We start from the raw sequence: 27,904 nt of genomic DNA on the forward strand, positions 1-27,904 counted from the left end.
GCTTCAAATATTCAGAAAAGCCCTCTACGGGTACGCAACTGCCCCTAGGCTAGGCCTACTACTAAAGCCGACAACAGTGCTGTTCTGCCACTAGGTGGCGGGCATGCTCCGACAACTGACTGATTTCCACGGTCCCTCGCTCTCTCGCTTCGTCCTGCTCTAGACTTAACAACTCAACAATGGACTGCCTGCACGCGGGATGATAAGAACATGGCAATTTGAATGCAGAGTGGAGCCTGGAGTTATGTAGGCTATTTATTTATTTCAGACTTAGTGCCATGAAGCCTAACCGTCAGTTTTCCTCGGGTTTGGACCAGCGCCTTCAAATGTAGCTTTGACTTTTTTGAGTTCTGGAAACGAAAGCAGACTGCTGAACCGGGAACTCCCAAAGGTAGGCTATGGCTGGGCTACAGTCAACCGAAAGTAGCCTTCATCGAAGTGAATACAATAGGCCTACTATCCTGAGAGTAGGCTAAGTAACCAAAGCTTTATGTAGGCTAATCATCACAGCTGTGTTAAGTTTATAATAGGCCTTTCACACCGCCGCAAAATCGGCGCTAGTTCTGGGCCAGTTCGGAGTTAGAGCCAGTGTTTTGGTTTCACACCGCCAGAAAGCCTGCTCCGGGCCGTAAAAACCGGGGGAACTCATACCCCAGGATTGAGCAGGGTTTGATAAGAACTGCTTGCGCGAACGGTTGGGGGAGGGATTATCCTGACCAACCAGACCCACTAAAACCTCATGCCCGCCATGTTTAAAAACACCGCTACTACGAGACGTAAACATAACATAATTACCGAACGTAGCGATCAAATTGACCGGCGAGAATACGCTGTATGGGTCCTGTTTGGTTAAGAAAGCAAAGCGAGAGCTAACACGTGTAAAAATAAGACGTATTCGCCGCTGTTGTTGTGCTTAAAGCTAGCGGTAGCTTTAGCGTTAGCCACAAGAGCAGCGGCGTCGGGCGACGTACACACACGTTACAGTGACGTCATGACGTTGCTCTCTTGCCGGCTCCATGGCTGTCTCCGGTCGATGTGAAACCAACCGGTTCATAACAGGGATAAGGCTGTAACCAGTTTTGAACTGACCCCAACACCAGCCTGGAACTGACTCTTGGTTCCTGTTGGTGTGAAAGGCCTATTACGGGACTTTGCATTAGGCCAACATTACCATCGGTTACTATATGGGAAAAGTATTTAAGGTTGCTAGGTTACAATTCTGACTATGTTACATGACGTCCGTACGTCACTCTGAGGGCGCGACGTAATGTCAAATGACAGATGTCAATTTGAATTTCAACTATAGCTCGCTGACTACATTTTAAAATGCAAAGGAACACATTTTGCAGGAAACAAACGCATATTTGACATTTTTAAATAAATGTGTTGCTTTCATTTCAAAATGTTGAGTGTAGGCTATTGTTGCTGTGGGCCAGACGATGATTCTGGGTGCCAACTGTCAATACAGAATGTTAGAAAAGGCTTTCAGAGTTTAACTTTAACAACTGGTGCACTTTGTTCCTCTGTTTCTCTGTGTCAGACTCAACATGTCGGCCAAAGACACAGTGAGATGCAATAAGACAGCCCTCCTGAGGACTCTGTGTGTAGACCAGAGGCTTATCCTCAACAAGGTGCATGAGAAGGACCTGATAACTGGACGCGAGTACAACAACCTCAAAAGCATCAACAAAGCAGATGCAGAGGAACACGTGGTGGAGCTAGTGGATAAGATCTTGGATAAAGGAGAGGACAGCTGCCAGGCCTTCATCAACCTCCTGCAGACTGACAAGGACATCAAGGAGACCTACTGTGAGCTGAAGAACATACAGCTGACCGACACAAGCCTTTTACCCAAGCCTGTCCAAGATACCTGTCCAGGTACGTTACATACGACGTTGGTAAAGAAATTACATGAAAAGACATGTGTAATAAGCCAGCGTGTTTCACATGTGGTGTTGACTTGCTATGGCTTCATCATAAGACTGTCAGTGTTTTCTATTTGGAGGTTTGATTCTATTTCACTCTTATTTCCACAGATGTTCTGCCACCAGACAGCAAGAGGCGAAAGGAGGTGAGGACTCTCATATGAGACCAGGCTTGAGTCAGTGTCTTTAGTTAGGCTTTGTTATAGGCTCACAAAAAGGACTCTTAAGTCCTTATTCCATATCTCAAAGCCTGCGGAAAAGCAAATGCGTATTAGCCTGTTTTAACATATGGAATATTAGCTTTGTAATACTGTACTAGGCTAGCTCATTAAAGGTGGAGTCAGCGATTCTGGAGAATGCCTTTTGGCAAAATCAGTGAATATCTCGTCATGACCTGCTACCTGTCCATACTATGTGTGTGCTTGAAAGAAACATCTGGTGTTAAGACACAGCCTAGAAGTAAATGGGTATATTAACAAAGGGTATGCAAACAAAGCTGCCCATCGTAGCTAGCAACATACCTGTTTACAGAGTCTAAGATGTATTAACAACGTGAGGAGATATTCACTGATTTTGAAAAAGTGATTTTGACAACAAGCATTCTCCAGAATTGCTTACACCACCTTAAACTGTAAACAATACAAGGAAAGTTAAGCTACCTCTTAAATGAAATATTGAAATGTCAAAAAATTATCCACTGCAGTTAGATCATTCACTGTTTGTATGTGTTTTTAGGATGAGCGGTATGTGATGAACAGCCAGCCTGCGGGCCTCTGTGTGATCATAAACAACGAGAATTTCACGGACGGCAACGTGAGAAGTGGAACCAACAAGGATGCTCGTATGTTACCCTACTCCCATCCCCAGGTTGTACACTGTTGTGCTGTTTGTCTGTGGTTGAAGCTTAACCAAGTTTTTGTTGTTGTCCCTGAAGAGAGTTTGGCAGAGGTGTTCAGCTGGCTGGGATTCAGAGTGCTGATGTGTAGGGACCAAACCAAGGAGCAGATGGAGCGGGCGCTGAAATGCTTTGCTTCTCTCAGCGACCTCTCTGGTTCTCAGCTGCATGAGTTCAGCGTGACGGAGTGGTCGGCCGGCGGCTTCACTGGTCTCCAGGAGGCTCCGGCGCACGGCGATGCCTTTGTCTGCTGTGTCCTGAGCCACGGACAGAAGGGAGCGGTCCTGGGGGTCGACAGGACAGCCCTCGCCATCAAGCAAATCACTAGAACTTTCCATGCAACTGACCAGTCGCCCCTCAACGGCAAGCCTAAACTGTTCCTGATCCAGGCCTGCCAGGGAGGGCACATACAGCGTGGAGTGTTGGTGGAAGATCTGCAAGCTGACGATTCCCATTCACTATTCCTCCCTGAGGAAGTGGACGTGCTTATTGCTATGGCCACCGTTGAAGACCACGCAGCACTGAGGCACAAAGTAAATGGGTCCTGGTTTGTCCAATCCCTGTGTCAGCAGCTGAAGGAGGGCTGTCCCAGGTACATCAAAATTCAATAATAAAGGTGGAATCAGTGATTGTGGAGAATGATTATTCAATCACTTTTTTGTCAAAATCAGTGAATATCTCTTACCATCCGCAACCGGGTGTGTGCTGAAAATAATTCAGGTGTTAATACACAGCCTAAGCTGGTATGTAAACAAAGGGTTAGTGGATAACTCTGTATTTTCTTTTTCAGTGCACATGTACAGTCTCCAGCATTCTGAAGAAACCCCACCTTTAATGTTGTCTGTCCTGTTGCTTGCAAATCAATAACATCCAAATACAGTGTATACTGAACACTTTATTGAGTCATAATGATCGTAATACTGGGATAGTAATGTGTTTTTGTGCACTGTATGTTTCAGGGGTGAAGACGTCACCACCATCCTCCTCCGTGTGAACAATGAAGTAAGCCAGAAAGAAGGCTCCAGCCAACCTGGTAGAGCAAAGCAGATGCCTGAAGTTCGCTTCACCCTGAGGAAGAGACTTGTTCTGTCGCCACATCACAACTGAAGCTCATCCATAACCATGCAAACACAGTGTCTTAATTATGGATGGAACTCACTGGGAGATTTTTTAAATTATTATTTTTTACGAAATGTACCTGTAGGCCTACTATACTATTCATGCAGCCTATCTTTTTTAGTGTTCTAGACGATTTTACATTGAAATCATCATAACAAATCACTCTTTTCTACTAGTTTTATATTACATATTTTTGTCATGCAATAAACCTGTTTTTTGATGACTTGTTGTGAGTCCTAGTTTTAATTGGGGTGAGGGGGTTAAAATAAGCTTTATGTAATTATAATTTCACATTTTTATACTGCATGGAAAAGGTATTCATTATTCAAAACACAAGTAGGCATTAGTAGCAGATTAGTAGCCTAGTATTACTTGTTGTCAAAATTGTTAAAAAAATTTAAGCTATGCCACTGATCGTAATCCAGAATTGTGTGATTAAAGGGAAAAGCCATTTCAACTTTATCACACAACTATAATAGCCTACTTTATATTTATTGTCGTTTAAATTAATTTATATTGTTAATGGCTTAAAAAAATGGAATCTTATAAAATGGAGTCAACTGACGCACATTATTGTAATGTGGTAACTGAATATAGCCTATGTGTTTGTGCGCACTGGCGTAGGTGGAAATAGTTAATTTGGATGCGCATTGCGCACGTAGGTCTACAACCGACCTTACGGTAGTGTCGGTGCAACAGCGTCGTTGCCATGACAACTTAATTTGTTACTTGTTCGCCATTTAATTTTCTGTTGAAAAAGAGGCTGCATATTGCAGAAGGCTACAGCAAAGGACTGCTTGCCATAAAAATGACAAAACGACATAGCTACCGGTCACAATAAAAGTCTGTAGGCTAATTAAGTTTGAAGAGCTACGTAGGGACGAATTTAACCACCGGGAGTAGGCCTATCTGTTGTTGAAGAAAAGCAGCGCTAATGATGGACGGGCCGCTGGAAGAGGAGACTCCTGCCGGGGCCTTGACTGAAAGAGCTAACCATGGAGATGAGTTGATAGCCTCAGACGAAGCTATCACATTCATGGCCAGTATTGGTGAGTTGTCAGTAGTAGACCCACCAACTAGTGTGGGCGAGTCTGGAGTGTCTAGGGACACAGAAACTGCGTGCGCCTGCCCATGAGAGCTGGCAGCACCACCTGGTTTTGGCATATGAGTTGTCCCAGTCAGACAAAAGACAGGCTGCAAGTAAATAGACGATTAGAACTATCTGAAATTGTCCACTGTGGCTCATGTCATGTCCGAACTGAAGTCTCCCCCACTTCTCCTAGAGCCTGCGGAGCTGCAGAGGTGTGTGTTCCCGGACTCTCTGGTGACCGTGTCAGAGAGCGGCACAGACCTGGGCAGGTTCAGTGTGACGGTGGAGTTTGCCCGCATAGTCCAGCGGCCCTGTATGCTGCTGCACGCGCAGAGCCAGGGAGCCATTGACGGATGCCCCTGTGGAACTACAGTGACAGGTGAGGTGGAGACGGGCACAGGCTACTGCAACTGCAAATACAAGATGTTTATAGATTCATTTTTACATTTACAGAGATCGCTCAGTTTACATTATCTTCTTGTCCTTTGACCTTCCTTCATTTGTCCATTTAAGCCTACCTAACCACGGACCTTGAGGTGCTGCAGGAAGATTACCATGAGTATGTCAAGGTGAGAGAGTTTGCAAGCTTCCCATACTGTGTCATTTTCAACACACATTGATGGGCTGTGTGCCCTACACACAAAAAATACATCTTTTCTGTTTTTATTTTGCACTCCCTGTCTATACGCGTCTCAATCTTTTTTCAGCTTGAGGGCCACAGTGTGGAGAAGAGGTGTCACATGGAGCAGCGTGACGGGCAGATGGTGATGGATAAAGTTACCACCGTAGGAGAGGTGAGAGAAGAAACGATAGAGTTATTATCTGATGAGAATGGGTTTTTGTTTGACACCACCACACGTAAGGTTATTGCTTGGCTTCTTATATATATTTTTTCTAACCTTTATTTATACAGATAATCTCATTGAGTTAAGGGGTCTTATTCTCAAGAGAGACCTGGTCCCAAAGCAACAGTACGACACACAGTTGCAGAAAGACAGGAAAAAAAATACAGAGACAGAAAAAATACAACTAAAACATTGTGAAACTTGGAAAAGTGATAACATTTTGAAGCAAGAATTAGGAGCAAACCCCGACAGTTGGTCTCTCAATTTATTGAAAGCTTTAGTTCCTGTTGTAACATTATGGGTGTAATAATCGTGTGTGTGTGTGTGTGTGTGTGTGTGTGTGTGTGTGTGTACACAGGAGGTGACCAAGGAGAGCGTTTCTTACCCCATGTCCGTCCTAAGAGGGCTGGTAACCGAAGGGTCAAGCCTGCTGCTCATGCGCCTGATAGCTCTCAGGAAGAAGGCACCGGAACACACAACCTTCATCTCCTTTGACCAGGGGTTCCACATCATCCACAACACCTTTGTGAGTAATTACAGTACTATACCAGTGAAACCCCTTGCTCGGTCTGTCTGCGTGCTGTTTGAATAGCGCTGATCTGTTTTCTGTGTGGTCAGAGCGAGCTGGGTGTGTCACAGCTGGAGGTCGGGGGTGAGACGGTGGAGGTGTTTGGGGTGGAGAGGATGGTTCAGTGTGCTGTGGATGGCCCCACCACCTGGCACTGCTACTTCCTGGCTGATGGGTAAGCTGGATGAAACAGGGTACTGGTGAATGTAAACAAATACAATTCAAAACATGTATTTATTATTTGAAGCCATTGTACTGAGGTGAGTCTTGCTGTTCTAAGTTTGTACCTTCATGGTTAATGCACTGATTGGAAGTCGCCTTGAATGAAAGCGTCGGCTGTATGTAAAGTGTTGGGTTTTTGTTCTGTCTCCACAATAGCTTAATGAAAGGTGCAGTCAGTTATTCTGGAGAATGTTTGCTGTAAAAATAATTTTTTCTCAAAATCAGTGAATATCTCTTCACGATTTGCTGAAAAAAATCCACTGTTAATTCACAGCCTAGTTTTTGTAAACAGGCAAGTTGCTTGCTATGGAGGGGCCACCTTTGTTGACATACCCATTGTTTACATACACGTTTGCAGGGCCTAGACTGTGTGTAACACTGGATTTTTTCAGCACACACAATAAGGACAGGTAGCGGATCGTGTGGAGATATTCACTGATTTTGACGGAAAGTGATTTTACAGCTCGATTTCTTCCTGTCTTTCTTGTTTGTTTCTTTTTGAGTTTTCCTCGTGTCCTGACCAAACGTTTGCCACTGTGTTGCTGTTATGGGCCTGTGAAGCTCTTTGAGATATTGCATTCACTGCTGGGCTGTGCCAAAACTCTTTTTGTGCAGGACAGGGTTTTATACGTCAATCGCCTTTTGTAATTTTTTTTCCATTATGAAACAGCTTCGGCCGCATTACCACAACCCTCTGGGCTCAAGGAGGGGGGCCGACCTTGATTTGCGTGTGTGTGTGTGTGTGTGTGTGTGTGTGTGTGTGTGTGTGTGTGTGTGTGTGTGTGTGTGTGTGTGTGTGTGTGTGTGTGTGTGTGTGTGTGTGTGTGTGTGTGTGTGTGTGTGTGTGTGTGTGTGTGTGTGTGTGTGTGTGTGTGTGTGTGTGTGTGTGTGTGTGTGTGTGTGTGTGTGTGTGACAGACAAGAGTGCATGCATTTATGACTTTGTAGTAAATGTCTTTGTTAATATAACTTGTTTATTATATGTTTATGTTCTCTGATCAGCCACTTGGCCAGCAGGGTGCAGGTGGGATCACCGCTCACCATGAGACTTCTGCAGCTTCCATCACAATTGGAAAAAGGTAACCATTCCCACACACTCATAAAAACAGTTTTTCTTTTCTTCTAATGCAGCAGAGTATAATTATGCTGTTTGTGTGTGTTTGTGTGTTAGAGTTTGAGAAGATCCCCCTTGTTTGGGAAGAAGACATGCAGATGCGCTCCAAGTTCCTAGACAGAAAGGTAAACAAAGATGTTCTCCTATGATAAAGACATTAGCTTAATGTTTAACTCATTTATTCAGACCAACTATACCTGAATAATACTGTTTCCTCCACTGCACCTAATTGTACACAATGAATTCTTTGCAAAGAACAACTTATGAATGTGTGTTCATGTTTTGGTGTGGCAGGAGGAGCTGAAGGCGAACCATGCCTCATACCTGACACAGCATCCAGAGATCCGTGCCCTGGTATCTGACTTCCTGCAGTTCTTGCTGCTGAGAAAGCCAGACGATGTCTTTGACTTTGCCAGAGACTACTTTCTCCCTTTTGCCTCCAGCAGTCCTCCAGAACCAAGCCTGAAAGCCCCCTCACTCTGAAAGCACTTCGAGGACACATCATCTCACATGTTTAACACACTTGTTATAGCTCTGTTTAATGTTCATGACTAGTAGCCTCAAATAAGAGGGAACATGGGGAACAATTGCTTTCAAACTTGAGACTTACCCTGAGCTGTCTGATCTAGCTATAAAAGAATAAAATAAACGTTGATAAACTGAATACATTTTGTTTCAAACAGTGTTTGTAGTTTGATCTTGGCACCAGTGCCATCCTTTGCTGTCTGGGCAAATCACTCACTATGGGCAACAGTCTGACTGAAAAGTAGGAGACAGGGCGTCTTTCCTGTCAAAATAAAAGTTTAAAAGTTAAAAACAAAAGAAAAATCGTTTTTCTACAGTCTATTCCATGTAGGTAGACATAGAGCTACCAGTCGTGAAGGTTGGGCACGTCACGCAGGCCAATCCGAAGTGAAAATTACAAGGCAATAGTATTTAAAATCCTTCTCGTGTTCATGGTTCATAAACATGGCTTTTACTTTGAAGGTTTCAAGCGGCCGCGGCAACTCTAAAAACCAGACGGTCATTTCCTCTGAAAGTGAAACAACTCAGAGCCGTCAGAACCACAGAGCGAACGGAGGACACTTGAAAACTCACCGCGACCACAAACTTTTTTTTGGTGAAACTTGGCCCTCGAAAAGGACTGTGTTTTAGTGACTTACAGAAGACGTGTCTTCCTGCTTCTCTGACGTCAGCTGACATTGGTAAGTTTTGACGTCGGGAGTTGACTGGGTAAAAGTAGCCTGAACCTCTACCGCTACCTTATGTAAATTGAGTGAGGTAAAAGTAAGGCTTTACTGTAACGTTAAACTGACTTTTGAAACATTTTTAATCATGTTTTTTTTATGGCAGACCAGGCCATAGTCAAAACTTTTAAAAGTGAAACCTTTCTGTTTTGTCACGTCAAACAGTAAAAATTGGACTTGTTTTTTCGATGACGTCATCGCCTGTACATTTTAGCACCTAGTGCTTAGAAAACACCAAGAAGGTCCAGCCTGTAGCCTACAAATAGGCTTAGTCCTACTTCCAAAATCGTAAGTGATTCAAAAGGCATATGACCTTAAAAGCAAGTCTTGGCCCACGATAACAAGGAAAAATAGGACCTGGAAAACTTAAATTAAAATTAGAAACAGAATAAAATACCAATACTACCATTCAAGTAGTCTCGCAAAGCCAGACCAAACTACAGCAAGTAGTATGCCATTCAAGTAGCCTATTATAGGCTAACTTAGTCAGTTAAAGAATGTCTTTAAATGAAAGGTGGACTTCTGGTGCTCTATTCAGTGGTACACTTTGTTATACTTATGTTTAAAACTTGCAATGTAAATTAAATGTATGTAGACTACTGTATTAATACTGTAGTGAGGGTATTTGGTTGTGCAGTACTGACTTTTGACTATTTCTTATGGTACCAGCCAGGCCTGTGCTGGAGGGAGTGGGCCCGTGATGGATCGGCTGAAGCTGTCCCACATCGATGAGGGTCTGGAGTCCTCTGAGGTGGCTGCTCTCTGCTTCTTGTGTCGGGATGTTGTCAACAGGAAACGCCTGGAGGGGGTGAGCAATGCATATCTCGTACTGTTGCATCTGCCCTTGTCTCAATGCCATATCTGAGGAGAAAGATGAGTAGAGTACAGACAGCTGAGTCAGCTTGTTACATAATTACATTGACTAACATAACAGGTTTTTGTGTTCAACTGGTGTTTTTTAAATGTTTCTCCTGATATCTATCAATATTATTAACTTTATTTTGCAAAAGCTTTACCAAAGCAAAATTTTCAAATTGCAGAATTTTTACAGCTGTAGACATTGCCCTTGAAGGATGTTTATCAGGGAAACTTCTTTCAGTTGTGACTCATTTCTCTACCTCCAAACACCACTCTCTTTACTATAATGGTGGCCCTTTGCCAAGATTAAGAAGTCACTATTGGAGTGGGTTAGGCGACGTGCAAGCCGAACAAAAACAAAGCAATCGCTGATTCAAAGTTAAACAAAAATACTTTATGTAACAACAAAGCTTTTGACAAAACGACTCTTTGCTTTAAAGGTAAAACCTGCGTCAACCCAAAACACCGGTTTTGGGATTTGCAAAGTGCCACCACACTTTCTATGAAGGAGAGGTCACATCTTGTTTTTACCTTTGTGGCTTGCCTTGTCAAAGTCTTGTTACTGTGTTTCTTTGCCATTCTCATACAGATCGAGAATGCTAAAGCCCTTTTCTTAAGACTGGAAGAAAAAGGTGTGCTAGACCCTTCCTTCCTCTCCGAGCTGCTCCAAACTATCCAACGAAAGGATCTCCTCAGCCACCTGGAGTCAGACAGCAGGCCACCAGCGGGAGCCCAAACTCTGACACGTTACAGGTAAATGCAGAAAGAATTTGACCCCCAACATTACAAGTCATGTTTATTCTCTTATCTAGCCCCGTCCATTTCTTTTTAACTCTGCTCTCTGTGTCAGGGTGATGCTGTACCAAATATATGAGGACATCACTAAGGAAAATCTTGAAAGGATGAAGTTCCTGTTGAGCAGCGACCTGGGCAAAAGACAAATTGACACATGCAATGTGAGAACATTCCCTCGCACCTTGCCACACCCACTATTATAAAAGGAATGATGACATTAAGACTCTACTTTTTACATTTTAAGTTAAAGGTCTAATGTGAAACATTAAAACTAAACTCTCTCCACTGTAAACAGAGTACCAACAATATTGCAGCGTTTTGTTGTGAACAGTGGTTATCTTGCCAAAAATCCATAGCACTACTCATAAATAAATTGCTAAAATACAACTGCAACTTTTAGTGAAATAATTTTTCAGCTGCAAAGTGAGGTTTACATATATGGCTAAGTGCATTCAGTATGTTTCATTTTGGGTCCTTTTCCTTTCATTTGAATTGAGCTAAGTGACATTGTATCTATATATATATGCTGAAAGGGAAACGTTTTTTTTTTGTTTGTTTACGTCATCAAATATTATTATAGTCAGGCACCCTCTGGTGGCCAATTTTTCTAATAGTCAGCCTTGATTAACTAGTGGCATGTCTAAACATAAATAAATACACAACATACCTGTATGAAAAGATATATATCATTATTATAAGTCTCATGGCTAGTTAGCGTTACATATTTTATTACTGAAATAACCTACAGTAATTTAGCCCTGGGGCATAGAAATGCATTGCTTAATGACTTGATAACGCACAAACAAGTCCCCTCTGGTAATTACAGACGGCGCTGGATGTGTTTGCTGAAATGGAAAAGACTGGTTTACTGTCGGATACGAGACATGGACTTGATAAACTACACGTGGTACTGCTGGAGATGGACCGGGAGCTGGCGGGTGTTGTGAATCAATACATCAAAGGTATGTTTAGGCATGCAAGCTCATTCAACACGTTTAAATGTTGTCTTGCTTTCAAATTGATAAAAACGTTTTCCCTCTTTCCAGAGGCAACCCATCAGCCTCAAACTCCATCGGCACCACATGTCAGCATGGATAACCAGGTGTGTATTTGTTTGTGTAAAAGTGTGTTTGTATACAGTTATTCCTATAATAAGCCAGTGTACTGAGGACTGGGACTCTGTCTTCTTTCCACAGAGAGTCAACAACATCGCTCAGCCCACTCAAACAACTCTGTCGATAACCGAGACTCGGCCCAGCAGTAAGTTTCACGTTGTGTTACTCACAGACTCCCCATTCATTTGAAAATGCGGCCATTGAATTACTTACCCTTAACGGAAGAACCTTTCCACCCCCTCCTCGCTGCCACAGATATCCACTCTCATATTGCTTTACACATATATGTATTATTACATTCTAAAGGAGTGGAAAAAATCTTTCGTTTTTGTTCTTTAGATGAAAGAGTGATTTACTCAGATGCCGAACCAGCATCTCTTCATGATCAGGTAACCGTTCACACAAACACATTCACACACACTGCTCATTCATTTATCAGAACGTTATGTTTATAGTTTGTCTGTGTGGTTGTGCTTGTGCCTGTCAGACGGACTACTACGCGCTGACTCATAACCCTCGTGGTTTGTGCGTGGTCATCAACAATGAAATATTCCAGGAAATCGAATTGAAAAACCGAGGAGGGACCCAGCAGGATGAGAGTATGTATTAATATATTTGTTTATGTATTGATAATCTTTTCGTTCCCTAGCAACAGTTATGGTGATGATGTAAAATAACAAAAGTGTGAAGCCTCAATTTGTCTCTTTTCTACGCGACACAGAGGTTCTGCACTCAGTGTTCTTGCGCCTTGGGTTTGAAGTGGTGGTACACAACAACTTGACTGCAGAATCCATACGATGTGAACTAAAGAAGCTGAGCAAAAGGAATTTTTCAAATGAGGATGCCTTGGTGAGCAGAGTAACACACACCTTCAGAGCTGTAACATCGGTCACTACTGTCCATACTGTAAAACAAATAATCTTTTAAAGGTCACATATTATGCAAATGTTTAGGTTCAACATTTTAATTTGGGTTTCTACTTCAAACTTTTCCAATGGTGTATTGTCCAATAAAGCTTTTAAATTTCTCACTGTGCCATTGCTGAATCTCCTCTTTTTAGCCTGTTTGAGTTTCTGTCTCTTTAAGCCCCGCCTTTCAAAAAGCCCAGTCTGCTCTAATTGGCCCTGAATCTAACTACTGCTTTGGGGGTATCTGGGGCACACGCTCATCACAGTTGGAGGTTGTGCTAAATTAGGTTGGTAATGGGGAGAGGGCTTCTCCCCTTGTGACATCATTTGGGGACAGAGTTTGAAGGTTTTCAGAAAGGTGGAGGTGGAGAAAAAGAGAAAAGGTTCTCAAACGTTGGGAGTCTGTAGTCACACCAGGACATAATAATGATGTAAACCCATTCAAAAGTGCATTTTCCATAATAGGTGACCTTTGAAGTGTAGCCAACCAACAAGTTTCTGTAATTAATTGTGAATTCAAACGTATCTCATAGTTAAATTCTTAACTTAAAAGATCTGCTTACGTCATTGTGAATCAAATTTTTAATGAGATGAAGACGCGACACGGTTTAAAAAAAAATGTGCCTTCCTCTGGTCCTAGGTGGTGTGTGTGCTTTCCCACGGAGAGATTGGATGTGTCTTTGGGACTGATGAGAAGAAAGTGACCTTGACAGAAATGACGCAGCTCTTCACTAGTAACCTAGCGCCTACGTTGGCAGGGAAGCCCAAACTGTTCTTCATCCAGGCGTGTCAGGGGACTGGGTACCAGCGGGGGGCGACCCCGTGCCCCCCCAGACCCAGCCATGAGCAGGGAGACAGGCAGAGCCGACTGGAGGAGGACGCCGGGCCTGTGCGTGGTGAGACCATCCCCTGGGGAGCTGACTTCCTGCTGGGCATGGCCACCGTGCAGGACTGCAAGTCCTTTCGAAACACCTCCACTGGCTCCATCTACATCCAGGAGCTGTGCAGGCAGCTGACGAGGTCGGCCGAAAGGTGAGATTATTGCTTGTTGACTATAGGGTTGGGGGCCGGGGTATTACATTTTGTATTCCTCTAAACCCTTCTCCAAATTAAACATGCCATTGCCGTCGGGTAATAGGTTAGGTTAGGTTAAACTTTATTGTCCCCGTGGGGAAATTTGTCTTGTGCATCATTGTTTTCTGAAACATACAGAGTACACAACCACAGACACAAACACAACCAGACAATAATACCTATTTCTACTTTCTGCAACTGCAGCCTATTGGGTTTATTGTCTGGCCTAAAACTACATTTGACAAGACTTCATTGAACTAATCACAATGAAGTTGCCTTCGTCAAATACTAATTTTCACTGAACAACACTTGAACACATCAGTAACTCCAATTTGTTTGCGTTCACCATCTTTTCTTTCTAATGATCCTTTCTGATAAGAGGCTGTCATGTGACACACACGTATGAGCCCGTCTACATAGCTTTGTCTTTTTTTGACAGGTTCTTTATTTAACAAAATAGGCCTCCATTTTTTACAGGATTCTGTCATCACTTTAACAACATCTTCAAGACTAACGTGTGGCGCTCTGTTTACAGTAGGCCTAATGGTCTGATTTTTGTTTGTGTTTCTGATGTTTTTCTCACGCAGCCCCGAGAAGGATGATATTCTCACCGTGCTGACACGTGTCAACAGGGAGGTCAGCAAAGGAGAATATTTAAGCTACAAACAAATGCCAGAGCCCAAGTACACCCTCACTAAGAAGCTTGTACTCAGATATGTGTGAGCTGACAGCAACCAGCTGCAATGCTGTAGTGGTTTACTGTGTGTATGACTGTGGTTGTGGTGTGTTTTTATTTTATCTTTGTATGTTGGAGCTGGTTGGATGGATTTGTATGCCAGGTTTTTTTCTGTATTTTATTTGAGAAGCTGATGCCTCTTAAAAATGGGAACAAAAAGTGTCATGGATTAAAAAAAAAAGTTATGAGCCATTTTGATGAAATTCTTTTTCTGGATTGTTTATTATAACCATAGAATTAGGAAAAATAAAACAATAAAACATCATTCGGATATCATTTTCGTTTTTCACAGTATTAGAGAACACAGCAAGCGATTGAAAGTCATCAGTTATTTCACAAACCTTTTTTAAATATATATATATATATATATACGTATATGTATATATATGTATATATATATATATATATACGTATATGTATATATATATATACGTATATGTATATATATACGTATATGTATATATATGTATATATATATATATATATATATATATATATATATATATACACACGTATATGTATATATATATATATATATATGTATATATATATATATACACGTATATGTATATATATATATATATGTATATATATATATATACATATACATATATATATATATATATATATATATATATATATATATATATATATATACATATATATATATATATGTATATATATATATATATATATATATATATATGTATATATATATATATATATATATACGTATATGTATATATATGTATATATATATATATATATATATATATACGTATATGTATATATATATATACGTATATGTATATATATATATACGTATATGTATATATATACGTATATGTATATATATGTATATATATATATATATATATATATATACACGTATATGTATATATATATATATATATGTATATATATATATATATATATACACGTATATGTATATATATATATATATGTATATATATATATATACATATACATATATATATATATATATATATATATATATATATATATATACATATATATATATATATATATGTATATATATATATATATAGGCATATATATATATATAGGCATATTTATAGTTTTAATCGAGTATACTGTCATTGATGGGAAGATTCTTCTAAAAACATGACTTTTAGATTATTAATGTAGAAGTAGGCTATAAATGTATTTATTTCTCATCGATCTACCCATTATCTTCACCTAATCATTCTCTGCAGGGTCATGGGCTTTTATCCAGAAATTAACGTTTAAAATGTATTATTTTACTTTACTTGTGGAAAATCAAATTAGGTGCTTTGATGTGGTTGGTATGTAGTTGCAACGCGCCTTTATTCAGTAACATGAGAAGTGCCTGTGGAAAATGAGTCAGCTAAACCCGGCCGGACTTGTTGCGCCCACAAAAACACACGCGCACACACACACACACAAACACGTCCAGGGCGTGTGTGAGGCAGAATGCTCGGGACTCCACCCTGTTCTCCGCTGTTCGAGGAAATGTTTCCTACTGCTTATTCATATCTGGTGGCCCGACATACAACTGCTCAGTCCTGAGAACAGACAGGCGAACTACTTGTAGTTGGTTTTGGTTTAAATATTGTAAACACCGAGGGCGAAGTCAACAAGCGGGGAAGCCTCCCAGTTTTTCTCACCCTGTCGCTGTGAATTCACCGGAATTAGGAATTGCCTCAGCCTACCGGATTGTTGGAATCGGACGTTGGCACAGGCTACTTGGTAAGTAATAAACTAATTTTAAACTGTTTTTAAAGTCCCGAAACATGTCAGACATAGCCTACATTCTGGACCGACTTGAACGTGTTGCTGGTAGGCTATGGGTTGCTGGTGGTGTGCTGCTAACCTCCCATGAAGTGAGCCTGTGTTTCTGCTGCTATTCATAGCTGTGCGGGGCTGTGTCGTTCACCTGAAAGGACTTGTTGTGAGCTGAGGTTTGCTGCCATGGGGGAACAGGATGGAGCTCTGCCCTGGGCACGTCAGCCACAGAGGTCAACGTTTTGATAGACTACTTTTTTCTGTGTTTAAGTAGTAGCCTAGGCCTTGTTCATATATGACAAGAAATACACAATTAAAAGGGTACAAATCACTAAAAATAGCAAATTATACGTAGGCCTACTTACATTTATTCTAAATACAGATATGGTTATTTAAAATAATGTGTTTATTAAACAAACTTGAAAACATGGTTCAGACAGTCTATACCAAATATAAAACAGATGTCTGACATTTAATGTAATTGTTCCAACCTATGCACAGGTGGCCAACAGGCTCACAAAACCCCAAAATAACTCTCACCCATTTGTCCATGGGCATCTTAAAAAAAACAGGAAATAAATGTCTATTATTATTTTAACTTTGAGGCAAGATATCACTTTTATTGTGTAAATTAAAAGTAAAGTGATACATGTCTTCCAGTCTTCATACACGCCTACCAGCTTGTAACTTTGTATTTTGATGTGTGTTGAATGTCATGCAGCAGACTGAAGTTACAGACAAACAGGAAGATACTTTAATTGTATTTAGGGCAGAAGCATTGACTCATCAAACCAGGAAAAGCACAGGCGTGTAACCAACTAACAGAAGTGATTGGCTTGTTCCTTTCACTTTTCCCAGTGAGGCATGACAGCGAGTCAACATGCACAGCAGCACCAGGGCATGAAGGAAATGTAGCTATTGCTAATTGCTAATGCTGATTTATATTAGCTCATACATTACACCTGTTTCCTCCTTCAGTGAGGACAGAAAATGCTGAAATACATAGTTGATCTCCATTAAGGCACTGTATGAAAGGTATTGGAAGGGCGAGTGGGGCTGACCCTCTTTTAGACTTTGTAAAAAGAAAAAAAGAAAGTGAGGCCCTCCTCTTTACTAATTAAGAACACACAACATGTTTATTTCTATGATTTTCCAACCTAAGACTAGAGATGAACCTTTTTATATTAATGGACCTAAAGTGTAATTCAGAGCCAGGACAGGACTATTGTGGGAGTTGGACGTGTGATGTGGTGATCATTTTTGTACCTTTTACAAGTCTGCAACTAAGATTTTTTTTAAATGATTGATAAATGCGCTCATAATTCTCTCGATAAATCAGTTTATCGTTCAAATGTCTTATTTTGTTCAAAACCAGAAGGTTTTCCGTTTTTCTATCATGTAGGGTCAAGCTGGGACAGTTCGAATTTGTCTTGAAAAATAACCAAATTGATGAACCAATCAAAATAGTTGCTGACTTATCTTCTGTTGATTAATTTAAATAGCTGTAATAGCATATCAATTAAGGATTAGGAAAATACCCAGCAGGGCCGAGATCCTCCCAGTGGCATTGGCTTGTCTCCCTAATCATTCCTGAGATCAGGAAGACTTCACATTTGTAGAATTGTGATGGTCACTTTCAAGTCTACAACAATGCAGCATTACAAGTTTGAAAAGTCATAGTGACAGAGGAATACAGGAAGATTGTTTTAGTTGAAATGATTACTCAACAAAAACTTAAGATATAACCGAAGAAAATCCAACCCTTAAACCGTCTCAAACACAGAGTAGCTTTGTTAAACAGGTCTAAAAATGACAGGTCTAACATAACTTAAGTTAAATCTTTCTCGTGCACAGGCCTTTATATACACTCTATAGCACAGACTCTTGATGCCACTGCCCATTGGTAATGTGTCTGCTGTTGGCAGTGTCGTCAAAGGGTGCGTACGTCTACAGCTCAGACTGACTCAGAACCACGTAACTACTTGGTGTCGTTGGTGAAAAAGGTCAACATTCTTATTTGGGGAAGTCAACTTAAGACACCACCAGGCTCTTATTTTCTCGCCGACCATTGTGACAGATTCACACGCTCCTAATCAAACACACTGACACCTTTGTAAAGGGATAGTTCAGTATTTTTTAAGTGGGGTTGTGTGGAGTGCTTAGGCATAGTCATGGCATAGTTATTAGTGTGTTACCTTGTGGAGACGGCGATCAGTGCAGTCACTATTACCACTTTCCCGTGTGGTAGCAGATTTTGCATATGATGTATCTCTGGACTCAAATGTTGGAATACTAATGCAATAGGAAACATTTGCTATAAACTTGTATAGACCATAGTGCAATGATATATTGAATGTGTTTTAGTGTAAACTGAAATGTAGATTCCTCAAATGTGAAGTGACCCAACAGACCACTCGGACAGCCACGCCTATGGTTAACTTATGCACAATTACTCTGTCTGCTCTCCTATTGTCCTATGCTCAAACTCCTCCTATGGTTAAGTTATGTACATTAGAACTGTCTGCCTCTCAGCCTGTCTCTCCTCCGAACTACTGTTAGACGCCTCCCCCCTGGGGAGCAAATGTCCCTTAAATACATGACGTTTTAAGGAAGAATTTGTCACTCCTTGTAACATACTTACCTGTGTTGGAACTAGTGACCTCTCCGCGGAGATTCTTGCTATATTGATTGAAAATAAACCTGTTTCCTATCTACAACATATCACTGTTTGCTTGATTTTCTCACCACACCCGTGACTCAAAATCGGGGCTTGAGAGGGCTTGTCCGCGGCCAGAAAAACTGGTTCCAGAGCGGCTCCAGGTTTGAGCTGGTCTAGAACTGTGAACCGCTTTCGTCAGGGGTTCGGGGTAGTGATTATCCTGACCAATCAGGCCAACTAAAACTTCATGCCCGCTGAATAGGCCGTGTTTGGTTAACAAAGCAAAGCGAGAGAGGCAACACGTGTTTAAAAAAAAAAAAAAAAAAAAAAGCAGAAATCAGCATTGTACTGTTGCGGACAGGGCCATAAGATTTTTTTTTTAATAACCTACAGGAGCTGAGTCGAGCAGCTGCTTGGCGGAGTGATACAAAAATGAAGCTGTTGGAAAAATTTCAGTATAGTGTACAATTGAACAGATACTTAGGTTTAAGGTTAACATTTACTGTATGTATGTGGTGATTTTTTTTTTTGTATCACTGGTACTCCACGACCAGTGAGGAAACCCACTCTATGGCTTTGTCTGTGACTGTGTTTGACTGCAGGGTCTCTGAAGCGTTTTTTCCGTTTGGTGTTTTCTGTCCTGTTGCTTAGTTGCTCTGGATGTGATGTCATGGCAGCGCGCAAGGTGGAGCCAGCACTTGAATTCCTTTACTGTGTGTATTCCCCAGTAAAGTCCCAGTGGAAATGGAGTTCAGAGGACATTTTCTAAATCATTGAGTTTAAAAGAGCCGTATTAGTATGGTAACGAGTATATGAATGGAATATTCTGCAAAATGGTAGGTGTGTAAAATCCATTTTGAGAGAAATCCCATCCCACTACTATAATTGGAGGCATGTGTGCGTGTTTGTATGTTTGTGCATGTGGACTGGATAAAGCACTGCATCCCTTCCAAACTTTGGCAAAATACTCTCTAGGGGTCCAATATTAAAATAAACAATAATAATAAATAAAAAAATTAAATAAAAATTATTTAAAAAAAATATATATATAAAAAAAAAAAAACTTCACACTCACAGAAGTAAAAAAAAAACGTATTTCAACTTCACACTCACAACAGTAGAGGAGCACCCCCCAACCAGAAACACCTTTTTATTGCATTTAAATGTATCCATTTTAATGTATCTGTTAACTCGGAACAAACGAGGACAAACAACTGACCGGCAAAATGCCACCAAGGAAACGCTCATCACTCGGCAAAACATAAGTTCAGGCAAAGAGACACATATGGTTAGAGCCCTTGGATCTCTGAACGATTCTTTGAACACCTCAGTGATGATATCGTCCACAATGAGGCCACAGCGCAAGGCTGCCCTAGAGAAGACATAGACATGCACCTCATCAACAATCTGGTGCTACTTAAGTTGCCATTGAGGATGAACTTGTGCAAATGGGAGGTACTTCAACCAAATACAGTGACATGCCACAGCCAAGACTACTCACAGAGGAAGAAAAGCTGACAAGGGTTTATAGGTCCGACATATTCATCACAGAGGAGCAAAGACAAATTGTGCAGTTGCTTTCACCAAACCTTAACCATGAACAGTTAGAAATCTGTGAGGCTGTCTATCAGGCTGCACATGCAAGAAAGGAGGAAACGATTGACAGAAAATTCATTCTGAATTCACCAGGCTATGGTAAGACCTTTAATTTTAAGGTGATCTCAGCAAAGATCAGGTCAGAGGGTGGCATTGTTTTTTGTGTTGAGCAGACGGGGCTCAAATTGTCAAAGCCTGCATCCAGTCGTATCCCCTCCTGCAGGACAAAAAGCTGAAGGTGAACATGAGGACCGATAAGGCAGAAAATGATTTCTCCAACTACCTATTTGCTTTAGGAGAAGGTAAAATTCCTCACAAGGACAGTGAATTGCAGGTACAAATTCCACCAGAGCACTTGGTGACTGATTTGGCATCCCTGATTTCTGAGATTTTCCCTGACCTACAACATGGATGTGGGGACACAAACAACCTACTAAAAGGCACTATATACACACCTCTGAACAAGGACATCTGGAGAACAGAGAGTCTTCTTCTCAGTTGATTCAGTTCTAGAAGACAATCACAGAGATGCACTGCCTGTAGAGTTCCTCAACTCACTAACACCATCTGGAGTGCCTCCACATGACATGACACTGAACATAGGGGCTCCTGTCATGTTAGAAACCTACAAGCTGGTCCTGGCCGGACTCTGAAGAACGGCACCAGGATGGTGGTGCAGATGATGACAAAGGTCATTGAATGTGAGATTTATGTGGGCACAAATAAGGGTCAAAGGATCTTCCTGCCAATAATACCTCACCACGACAGGAATGCTGAGCTACCCTTCACCTTTGTGAGACAGCAGTTCCCCATCAGGCTTGTTTTTTCATTAACTATCAACAAGGGTCAGGGGCAAGAGAATGACCGAGTTGGCATCTACCTTCCTCAACCAGTCTTTGCACATGGCCAGCTGTACACAGCCTTCTCCAGGAGAAAGCGTGCCAGCAGCATCAAAGTTTTTATTGAAGATAATGAAAGAATCACAGACAACATTGTCTGTCAAGAGCTTCTTTAAGTCATTGTCTTCATTAAAAGAAAAGTGAATAAAAATAATATAACATTGCACACAATAATTGTGTATATTTATTGGTTTATTAACACATTGTACAAATGCCAAGCTTGCATTTTGTTTTTGCTGTCAGGATTGTGTATCGTTGTTATAATACTTCCCATTATTATTCTGTTAATAGCTTTGATCTAGACACACATAACACCATTTTGCTGCTAATTCTGAGATATTTAAGTGAGTAGTATGTTTGCTCTGCAATATCAAGACACTGAGGGGGGGAAAAATGATCGTAAGGAATGGAATGACACGCCCGAAGGGCGCTTTGTTCTAGTAAGTTTAATTCCCATTGTAAAAGTGGGTGAATTTCCTTGGTAAAACCACTTACACAACCCCATAAAAGTACCACAACCCTTAATACTCATTGCAGGAACATGGAATAGTTGGGTCTTATGCAACGTGTGTGTGTGTGTGTGTGTGTTATTAGAAATATCCCTCAGCGATTCATGTGGTGATTCCCGAGCCTGTGGCAGTTGTTCTTGTGAACCACTTTCCTAAACAGAACCATATGTTCACTTCAACCTGATAAAACCCAGAAGGTATCATGTAAGTGACGTGTGGTTATTATTACCCAACCAAATCTAAGTGTTGGATAAATATGTGTGCACACAGATTTACACAGCTCAAAGCACAGGCCTAAATCCAGTGTGTGGTTTTTCTCAGTTCCTGAAGCCAGGATTGAGCGATTTGTGTAGGTTTTATTCAGACGGAAATATACTGTATACTGAAAGAAGATTTTTCTGTTCTCATAGGAAGGCAACCGCCATGTCCTTTATTATAATATGTTTGTGTCTATTCCGCAAGGCCTTTGTGGTGTGTAGGGCAGTAATTGATTTTTTAGAGTTTAAGTACTTGACTTTTTCCTGAATTTATTTCAGGAGATGTACACATCGCACTCCAGTATATCACGTGTCAAAGTATTTCAATATAAACTGACCTAATAGGCCTACCACTGTGGGACATATTCATATCTCCCATCCCTACTTAATGAGCAGCATGTATCAGATCAAAGCCTGATTGATGTTGAATGTTTGAAACCGTTATATGTGAGAAAAAGAATCTGATCGAGCAAGACATATCAACTGATAATCATTTTCTACATTTAATGCCTATAACATAAACAAAACGTTAACTTATTTAACAATATTGGTCGAGCAGCAGTAAAGGCCCACAGACATGAACTGTGTTTTCTACAACTTCCCTCTTCCCAGGCAACATGTCCAGGTCAGACTACCCCCCAGGGTACGATGAATCCCGGGGCCCTCTGTACTCTCCTCAGGGTGGGTACCCAGGTCCTCAGGGTGGGTACCCAGGTCCTCAGGGCGGGTACCCAGGTCCTCAGGGCGGGTACCCAGCACCCCCTTCCTATGGCTTCCCTGCCTACGGTGGCACCCAGCCAGGCCAGCCCTCTGCTCCTTACCCCAGTGGTCCTAACGCCCCCCTGTTCCCGGGCCAGCCAGGCGGGTATCCTCCCGAACCGTACCCGGGGCAGCCTCAAGCTGGTGGGCCTCCAGGACATGGATACCCTACTCACCCTCCCATGCCCCCCATCATCCCACCAACCATACCATCGGATGCAATGAGCTCTGGTAAGACGAGGACTTCTTATCATATCAATGTGTGTCTTGTCTTCCAAATGGTATAGGATGGAAATACATTTTTTTGGAAGGATTAATTCTTTACCTTGTCCTGATTATAATTTAAAAAATATGCTGACACACTCATGCACTCTCTTGCTTAGTGTTTGATCAATACCACTCACTTCTGTACAGTAAGTAAGTATGAAGCTACAGACAGGAGCTGGTTAGCTAAGCTTGTTACAAATTCCAAATTGTAAAGTGTGTCTAAATTGCACATAGCCCACCATAAACATAGGCCTATAATTATTGTTCATTCTCTTCAGCTCCAAATTAAACAAATTAGTTATGATACAGTAATAGTATTCATCAGTAGTGAGCTTTTAAGTTGTTTCCCCTCGTTCCCAGTGCTTATGCTAATTGGCTGTAATTGTGTGTGAAACAAACAGACCTGAGAGAGTGGTGTCAATCTTCTCATCTAACTCTCAGCATGAAAGGATGTTGGAACGAGTACATTTTCAAGAATGTGGATGTGCGACTGTGACTCTTCATTGTTGAGACATCATGTTTCCTGTGGCTCTCTTATCTGTGGTTATGATCATTGGTCTGTTCAACAGGTGAGGATGGGTTTGCAGCGAGCGGCGGCGGCTTCGACAGTTTGAGCATTCGGCATGCATTCATCAGAAAGGTAAATAACGCTATATGTCTAGTGTATCATAGTAACCTCTGAGTCACTGAGAAGCCCACATACTTAGAATGGACTGAAATGCTTTTCCCCCTGCACATGTCGTTTCAGGTGTACTTGATTTTGGCGGTTCAGCTCCTAATCACTGCATCCATTGTGTCCGTATTCACATTTGTGTGAGTATACAGTGTGAGTGTGTGTGTTTTGTGAACCTCTTTAGTGTTTATGTGCACAATGCTATAAACCACCCCTCTTGTTTCTCACAGCCAACCTGTCAAAGGTTTCGTTCAGCGAAACCAAGTCGTCCTCTGGGTAGCATTGTGAGTCTCACTCTGTCATGACATTTGCACTTTTTTAGTTTGAGTTTTTTTTTTAAAGAGGAGTCAAAATGAAAGCTTGTGAATGCTAATATATCTTTATTTCTGCATTTTGCTGTTTTAGTGGTGTGTATTTTGTCACCCACATGGTGCTGGTCTGCTGTAAAGGCCCCCGGTGAGTGTGATTGTTCAGTTTTACCAAAGTCTTGGAAAGAAGATTTTGTACAAAGGATGTTTGTTACACTGTATTTAATCTTTTAATCTGGCTCTGTTTGTAGGAGGAAGTGTCCATGGAACGTCATTCTGCTGTCCATCTTTGTAAGTCACATGGCTGGTAGTGGACTTGTAAATCAAGGAAACAGGAAACCATTATAACTGTCAGTTTGCTGGACACAGATAAAGTCTATTCTTAGACTAAAATACATTTAGCTTTCTCCAGGAGTGACTTTAATGAGAGAACAGTGAGTCACCGCTCTTGACTCAAGCTGCCTTTGATGTTGTTTCCATGTCCATGTTTTATCAGCTCTGTGCATAAATGGCTCCATTTGTCAGACAGGAGAGGTGGATTAATCAGCTTTGAGGGGGTCATTTCTAGATGCTACATTTTGCCCTAAACACTGTTGTGCAGCTCTATAATTAATTTGAATTTATAAATAATGTACTTCTTCCTCTATTACAATCTTGTTAGCCTGCTTATAGTAGTCCACCTGTCATTACAGATTATTAAAATGTTTGTTTTCAACACGTTATGTTTATCACGTAATTTATCCTGAAATATATATATGCATTTATTGCAGTAATTTTAGTAATTAATATTTAGGGCCTATCCCTTTTCTCTGTCCACTGCTTTTACAGTTTATGATCAGAGATGTTTAGGCCAGTTACATGATTGTAATCATAATAATTAAATTTTTTTCAATTATAACTTTTGTCAATTAATTTATTAATGTCTTTTTTTTTTTACAGACCCTGGCTTTGTCCTACGTGACTGGAGCCTCTTCCAGGTACCAAACAAAAACTTAAAAGTACATGCAGCAGTAAAAAAAAAACATCCAGTATTTTACGCCTGACTGTGTACCCTCTTGTTTTTAGTTACTATGACACAAAAGCTGTGTTTCTGGCTATTGGTATCACTGCCATCGTCTGCATCGCTGTCACTGTCTTCTGCTTCCAGACAAAGGTATAGTGTTTGTGTGTGAGAGAGATTCAAATGGCTACAGTGTATTTGTGTGGTCAGCAGTGTGTGTGTGTGTGTGTGTGTGTGTGTGTGTGTTAACTTTGCTGTCTGGGGTTTCTCTTTCCAGGTGGACTTCACAAAGTGCGCAGGTCTTTTCTGTGTCCTTGGGATAGTGGTATTTGTGACCGGCATCATTGCGACCATTGTGCTGTCCTTCAAATATGTGAGTTAAGGCGCATTACACTGTTTCCTCCTCACAACACGCATTTTCAAGTTTCCATCCTCATAATGAGCATTTGTTGTTGCAGATGCTGTGGCTTCACATGCTTTATGCATCTATAGGAGCCATATCCTTCACTTTGGTGAGTCTTTTACTTCAGTGCTGTCTAATTTCACAGTTGATGCACATTGTATTCCATCATTCTTTACACAGGGTTCCCCCGGTCATTAAATTCCTGGAAAAGTGATGGAATTTGGCCTGAAAATGGTTTGGAATTAACTGAATGTTTTGGAAAAGTTTTGAAATGACACAAATTTTAGCTGGGTAAAAACATGTCTTACCGTTATCTAAAATAGTTCCTTAAATTACCGTTTCAAATCTTGCTTGCGTATCCACAAGAACGCCTGAAAGTGCATCTGTTAAATAATGTATGGCTTTTAAATGACAAATACAAAACATGGCTTAAGAGAAATGCAGTACGAGTTTCATTATTGAGCCATGATTGTGAAACAGGCCTAAACAAGATTATGGAAATTGAGTAGAATGACATTGAAACCTTTCGAAAATTGATTGGTAAAAATTTGTGGGAATCCTGTTTACAGTTGTAAGATTATTTTATGTATTGCTCTCGTAGACTTTCTGCAGCATTACATTGACTGTTCCTTGTGTGTGTGTCTTGTAGTTCCTAGCGTACCACACACAGCTGCTGATAGGGAACAGAAAGCACTCCATCAGTCCAGAGGAGTATGTGTTCGCAGCTCTCTCTATCTACGTCGACATCATCCAGATCTTCATGTTCCTGCTGCAGATAATCGGTGCTGCCACCAAATAAGTCCAGCCAGGGTTATACTGTCAACGTGGGTCAACAGTGTGCAGAACCATCCCAACAGTTTTTAACAACCTTTGGCTTCGTTTTCATTTGGAACATTGTACATCTAATCTAAAAAATTACGATGCACTCCAAAGAAAGTGCTTAAGGGCTGGATTGTAGGCTAAGGTACATGGCATGCACATAAAATGCACTTTCTCTAAAATCAATATTTGTCTTAATCTGCATTAAGCAACTTCCCTTTGATTAGAAGAAGTACTATATTAATCAACAATATAAATACAGCTTCTATCTATAGACACTGGAATGCTACATTTATTCACTGCTACTCGACTTACGGAACAAGACAGTGTCTGGACATTTTTCTCTGCATGTACTGATACACAAGAAGTCTATAAATGTAAAAACAAAACAAAAAAGGGGAGGGGACTTTTGTTCTAATGTTCAAAATCTTATTTGCAAACACAGGGAATTTCTGATAGGCTTGATCAACTTTGTGTCAACTCGTTTAGCGATGGCTTGATAGTAACGATCATTCATTTATATAAAAAAGTTACATACAAAAGCTTTAATTGTTGAAAGGAAAATATGCTTCTTTGGCTAAGAGTTTAATGTGAACATTTATACCAAGCTACAGGTTTACAGCCAGTAGCCAGTTAGCCTAGCTTAAAGTTTGAAAACAAACCTGGCAACATCTTAAAAGGTAAACTAAATTTGAGACCTCTAAAGCTCACATATTGCTTTATTTTAAGCTTATTTGACCGGCACACAAGTGGTATGAATTGTCTCATCTAAGAACGCAAATAATTATTTCTCATTATGTAAAAAGGCAAAAAAGAGGGTGTATGTACTGTAAACGTGATGTTATGATGTATGACGTAACATTTGGTATTGATCCACACTTTTATGCATACTTCAAAGTGCACTAAGTATCAGCAGTATTGATACTTTTACAGCTCAGTACACCCAATGACAGCCTCAGATCCGTGTTCATGATAGCAAGCCTTTTGTCCATTGTCATTTATACACCGGTTGCTATATTGTAACTTTATAGACATTCCGTATCACTACAGTGCCTTCAATGTGTTTAAGAATTCGTACAGGGACAGTACTTTATAATAAGCTTTTCTAGTATTGCTACACATGTGCCTGTTTATATGTTCCTGTGTAAGTCAGATTCTGGTCAGAATATTGGAGCATTCTTGAAGGTCGGTAGGTTCCAACGCCCCACCCAGCTGCTCCTCCACACATGTTCATACTCATAAGATACACTCAAGCTCAGCCAAAGTTATGTATGACTCTTGAATCAAAGCAACTACTATGTCAAGTAGTGCTTTGAATGTAAATATACACAACAATGAAGACATTCGGTTTGCTTTTTCATACCAAATAAAGATTTGTATTTGTGGTTCATACGCAGTTGTATCCGTTTTGATTCTTGTTGCACACATTTAATAAATATACAATTTTTTTCCTGTCA

General features: G+C 40.8%; 2 protein-coding genes across 2 annotated transcripts; both read left to right on the forward strand.

Annotated features, from left to right (window-relative positions):
* Nucleotides 1-145: 145 nt before the first annotated feature.
* LOC307256073 (uncharacterized protein) lies at nucleotides 146-14,775 on the forward strand. Its single transcript, XM_080034939.1, has 25 exons — nucleotides 146-391; nucleotides 1,541-1,878; nucleotides 2,037-2,071; nucleotides 2,661-2,766; nucleotides 2,860-3,412; nucleotides 3,780-3,924; nucleotides 5,204-5,408; nucleotides 5,543-5,598; nucleotides 5,737-5,887; nucleotides 6,279-6,400; nucleotides 6,493-6,617; nucleotides 7,666-7,742; nucleotides 7,835-7,902; nucleotides 8,072-8,245; nucleotides 9,698-9,832; nucleotides 10,472-10,635; nucleotides 10,733-10,838; nucleotides 11,504-11,639; nucleotides 11,724-11,779; nucleotides 11,874-11,937; nucleotides 12,132-12,181; nucleotides 12,280-12,391; nucleotides 12,514-12,641; nucleotides 13,341-13,732; nucleotides 14,362-14,775. Exons 2-25 carry the CDS (start codon nucleotides 1,548-1,550, stop codon nucleotides 14,495-14,497), a joined length of 3,627 nt encoding a protein of 1,208 aa, XP_079891065.1. The 5' UTR covers nucleotides 146-391; nucleotides 1,541-1,547; the 3' UTR covers nucleotides 14,498-14,775.
* A 1,202-nt stretch (nucleotides 14,776-15,977) lies between these two features.
* LOC307255579 (protein lifeguard 3-like) lies at nucleotides 15,978-27,839 on the forward strand. Its single transcript, XM_080034275.1, has 12 exons — nucleotides 15,978-16,262; nucleotides 22,831-23,208; nucleotides 23,814-23,884; nucleotides 23,993-24,057; nucleotides 24,148-24,201; nucleotides 24,323-24,373; nucleotides 24,477-24,516; nucleotides 25,165-25,202; nucleotides 25,291-25,378; nucleotides 25,503-25,598; nucleotides 25,684-25,737; nucleotides 26,278-27,839. Exons 2-12 carry the CDS (start codon nucleotides 22,836-22,838, stop codon nucleotides 26,425-26,427), a joined length of 1,080 nt encoding a protein of 359 aa, XP_079890401.1. The 5' UTR covers nucleotides 15,978-16,262; nucleotides 22,831-22,835; the 3' UTR covers nucleotides 26,428-27,839.
* The last annotated feature ends 65 nt before the right edge of the window (nucleotides 27,840-27,904 follow it).

This window comes from Ammodytes marinus, assembly GCF_949987685.1.
Source record: "Ammodytes marinus genome assembly, chromosome: 9".
NCBI lineage: Eukaryota > Metazoa > Chordata > Actinopteri > Uranoscopiformes > Ammodytidae > Ammodytes > Ammodytes marinus.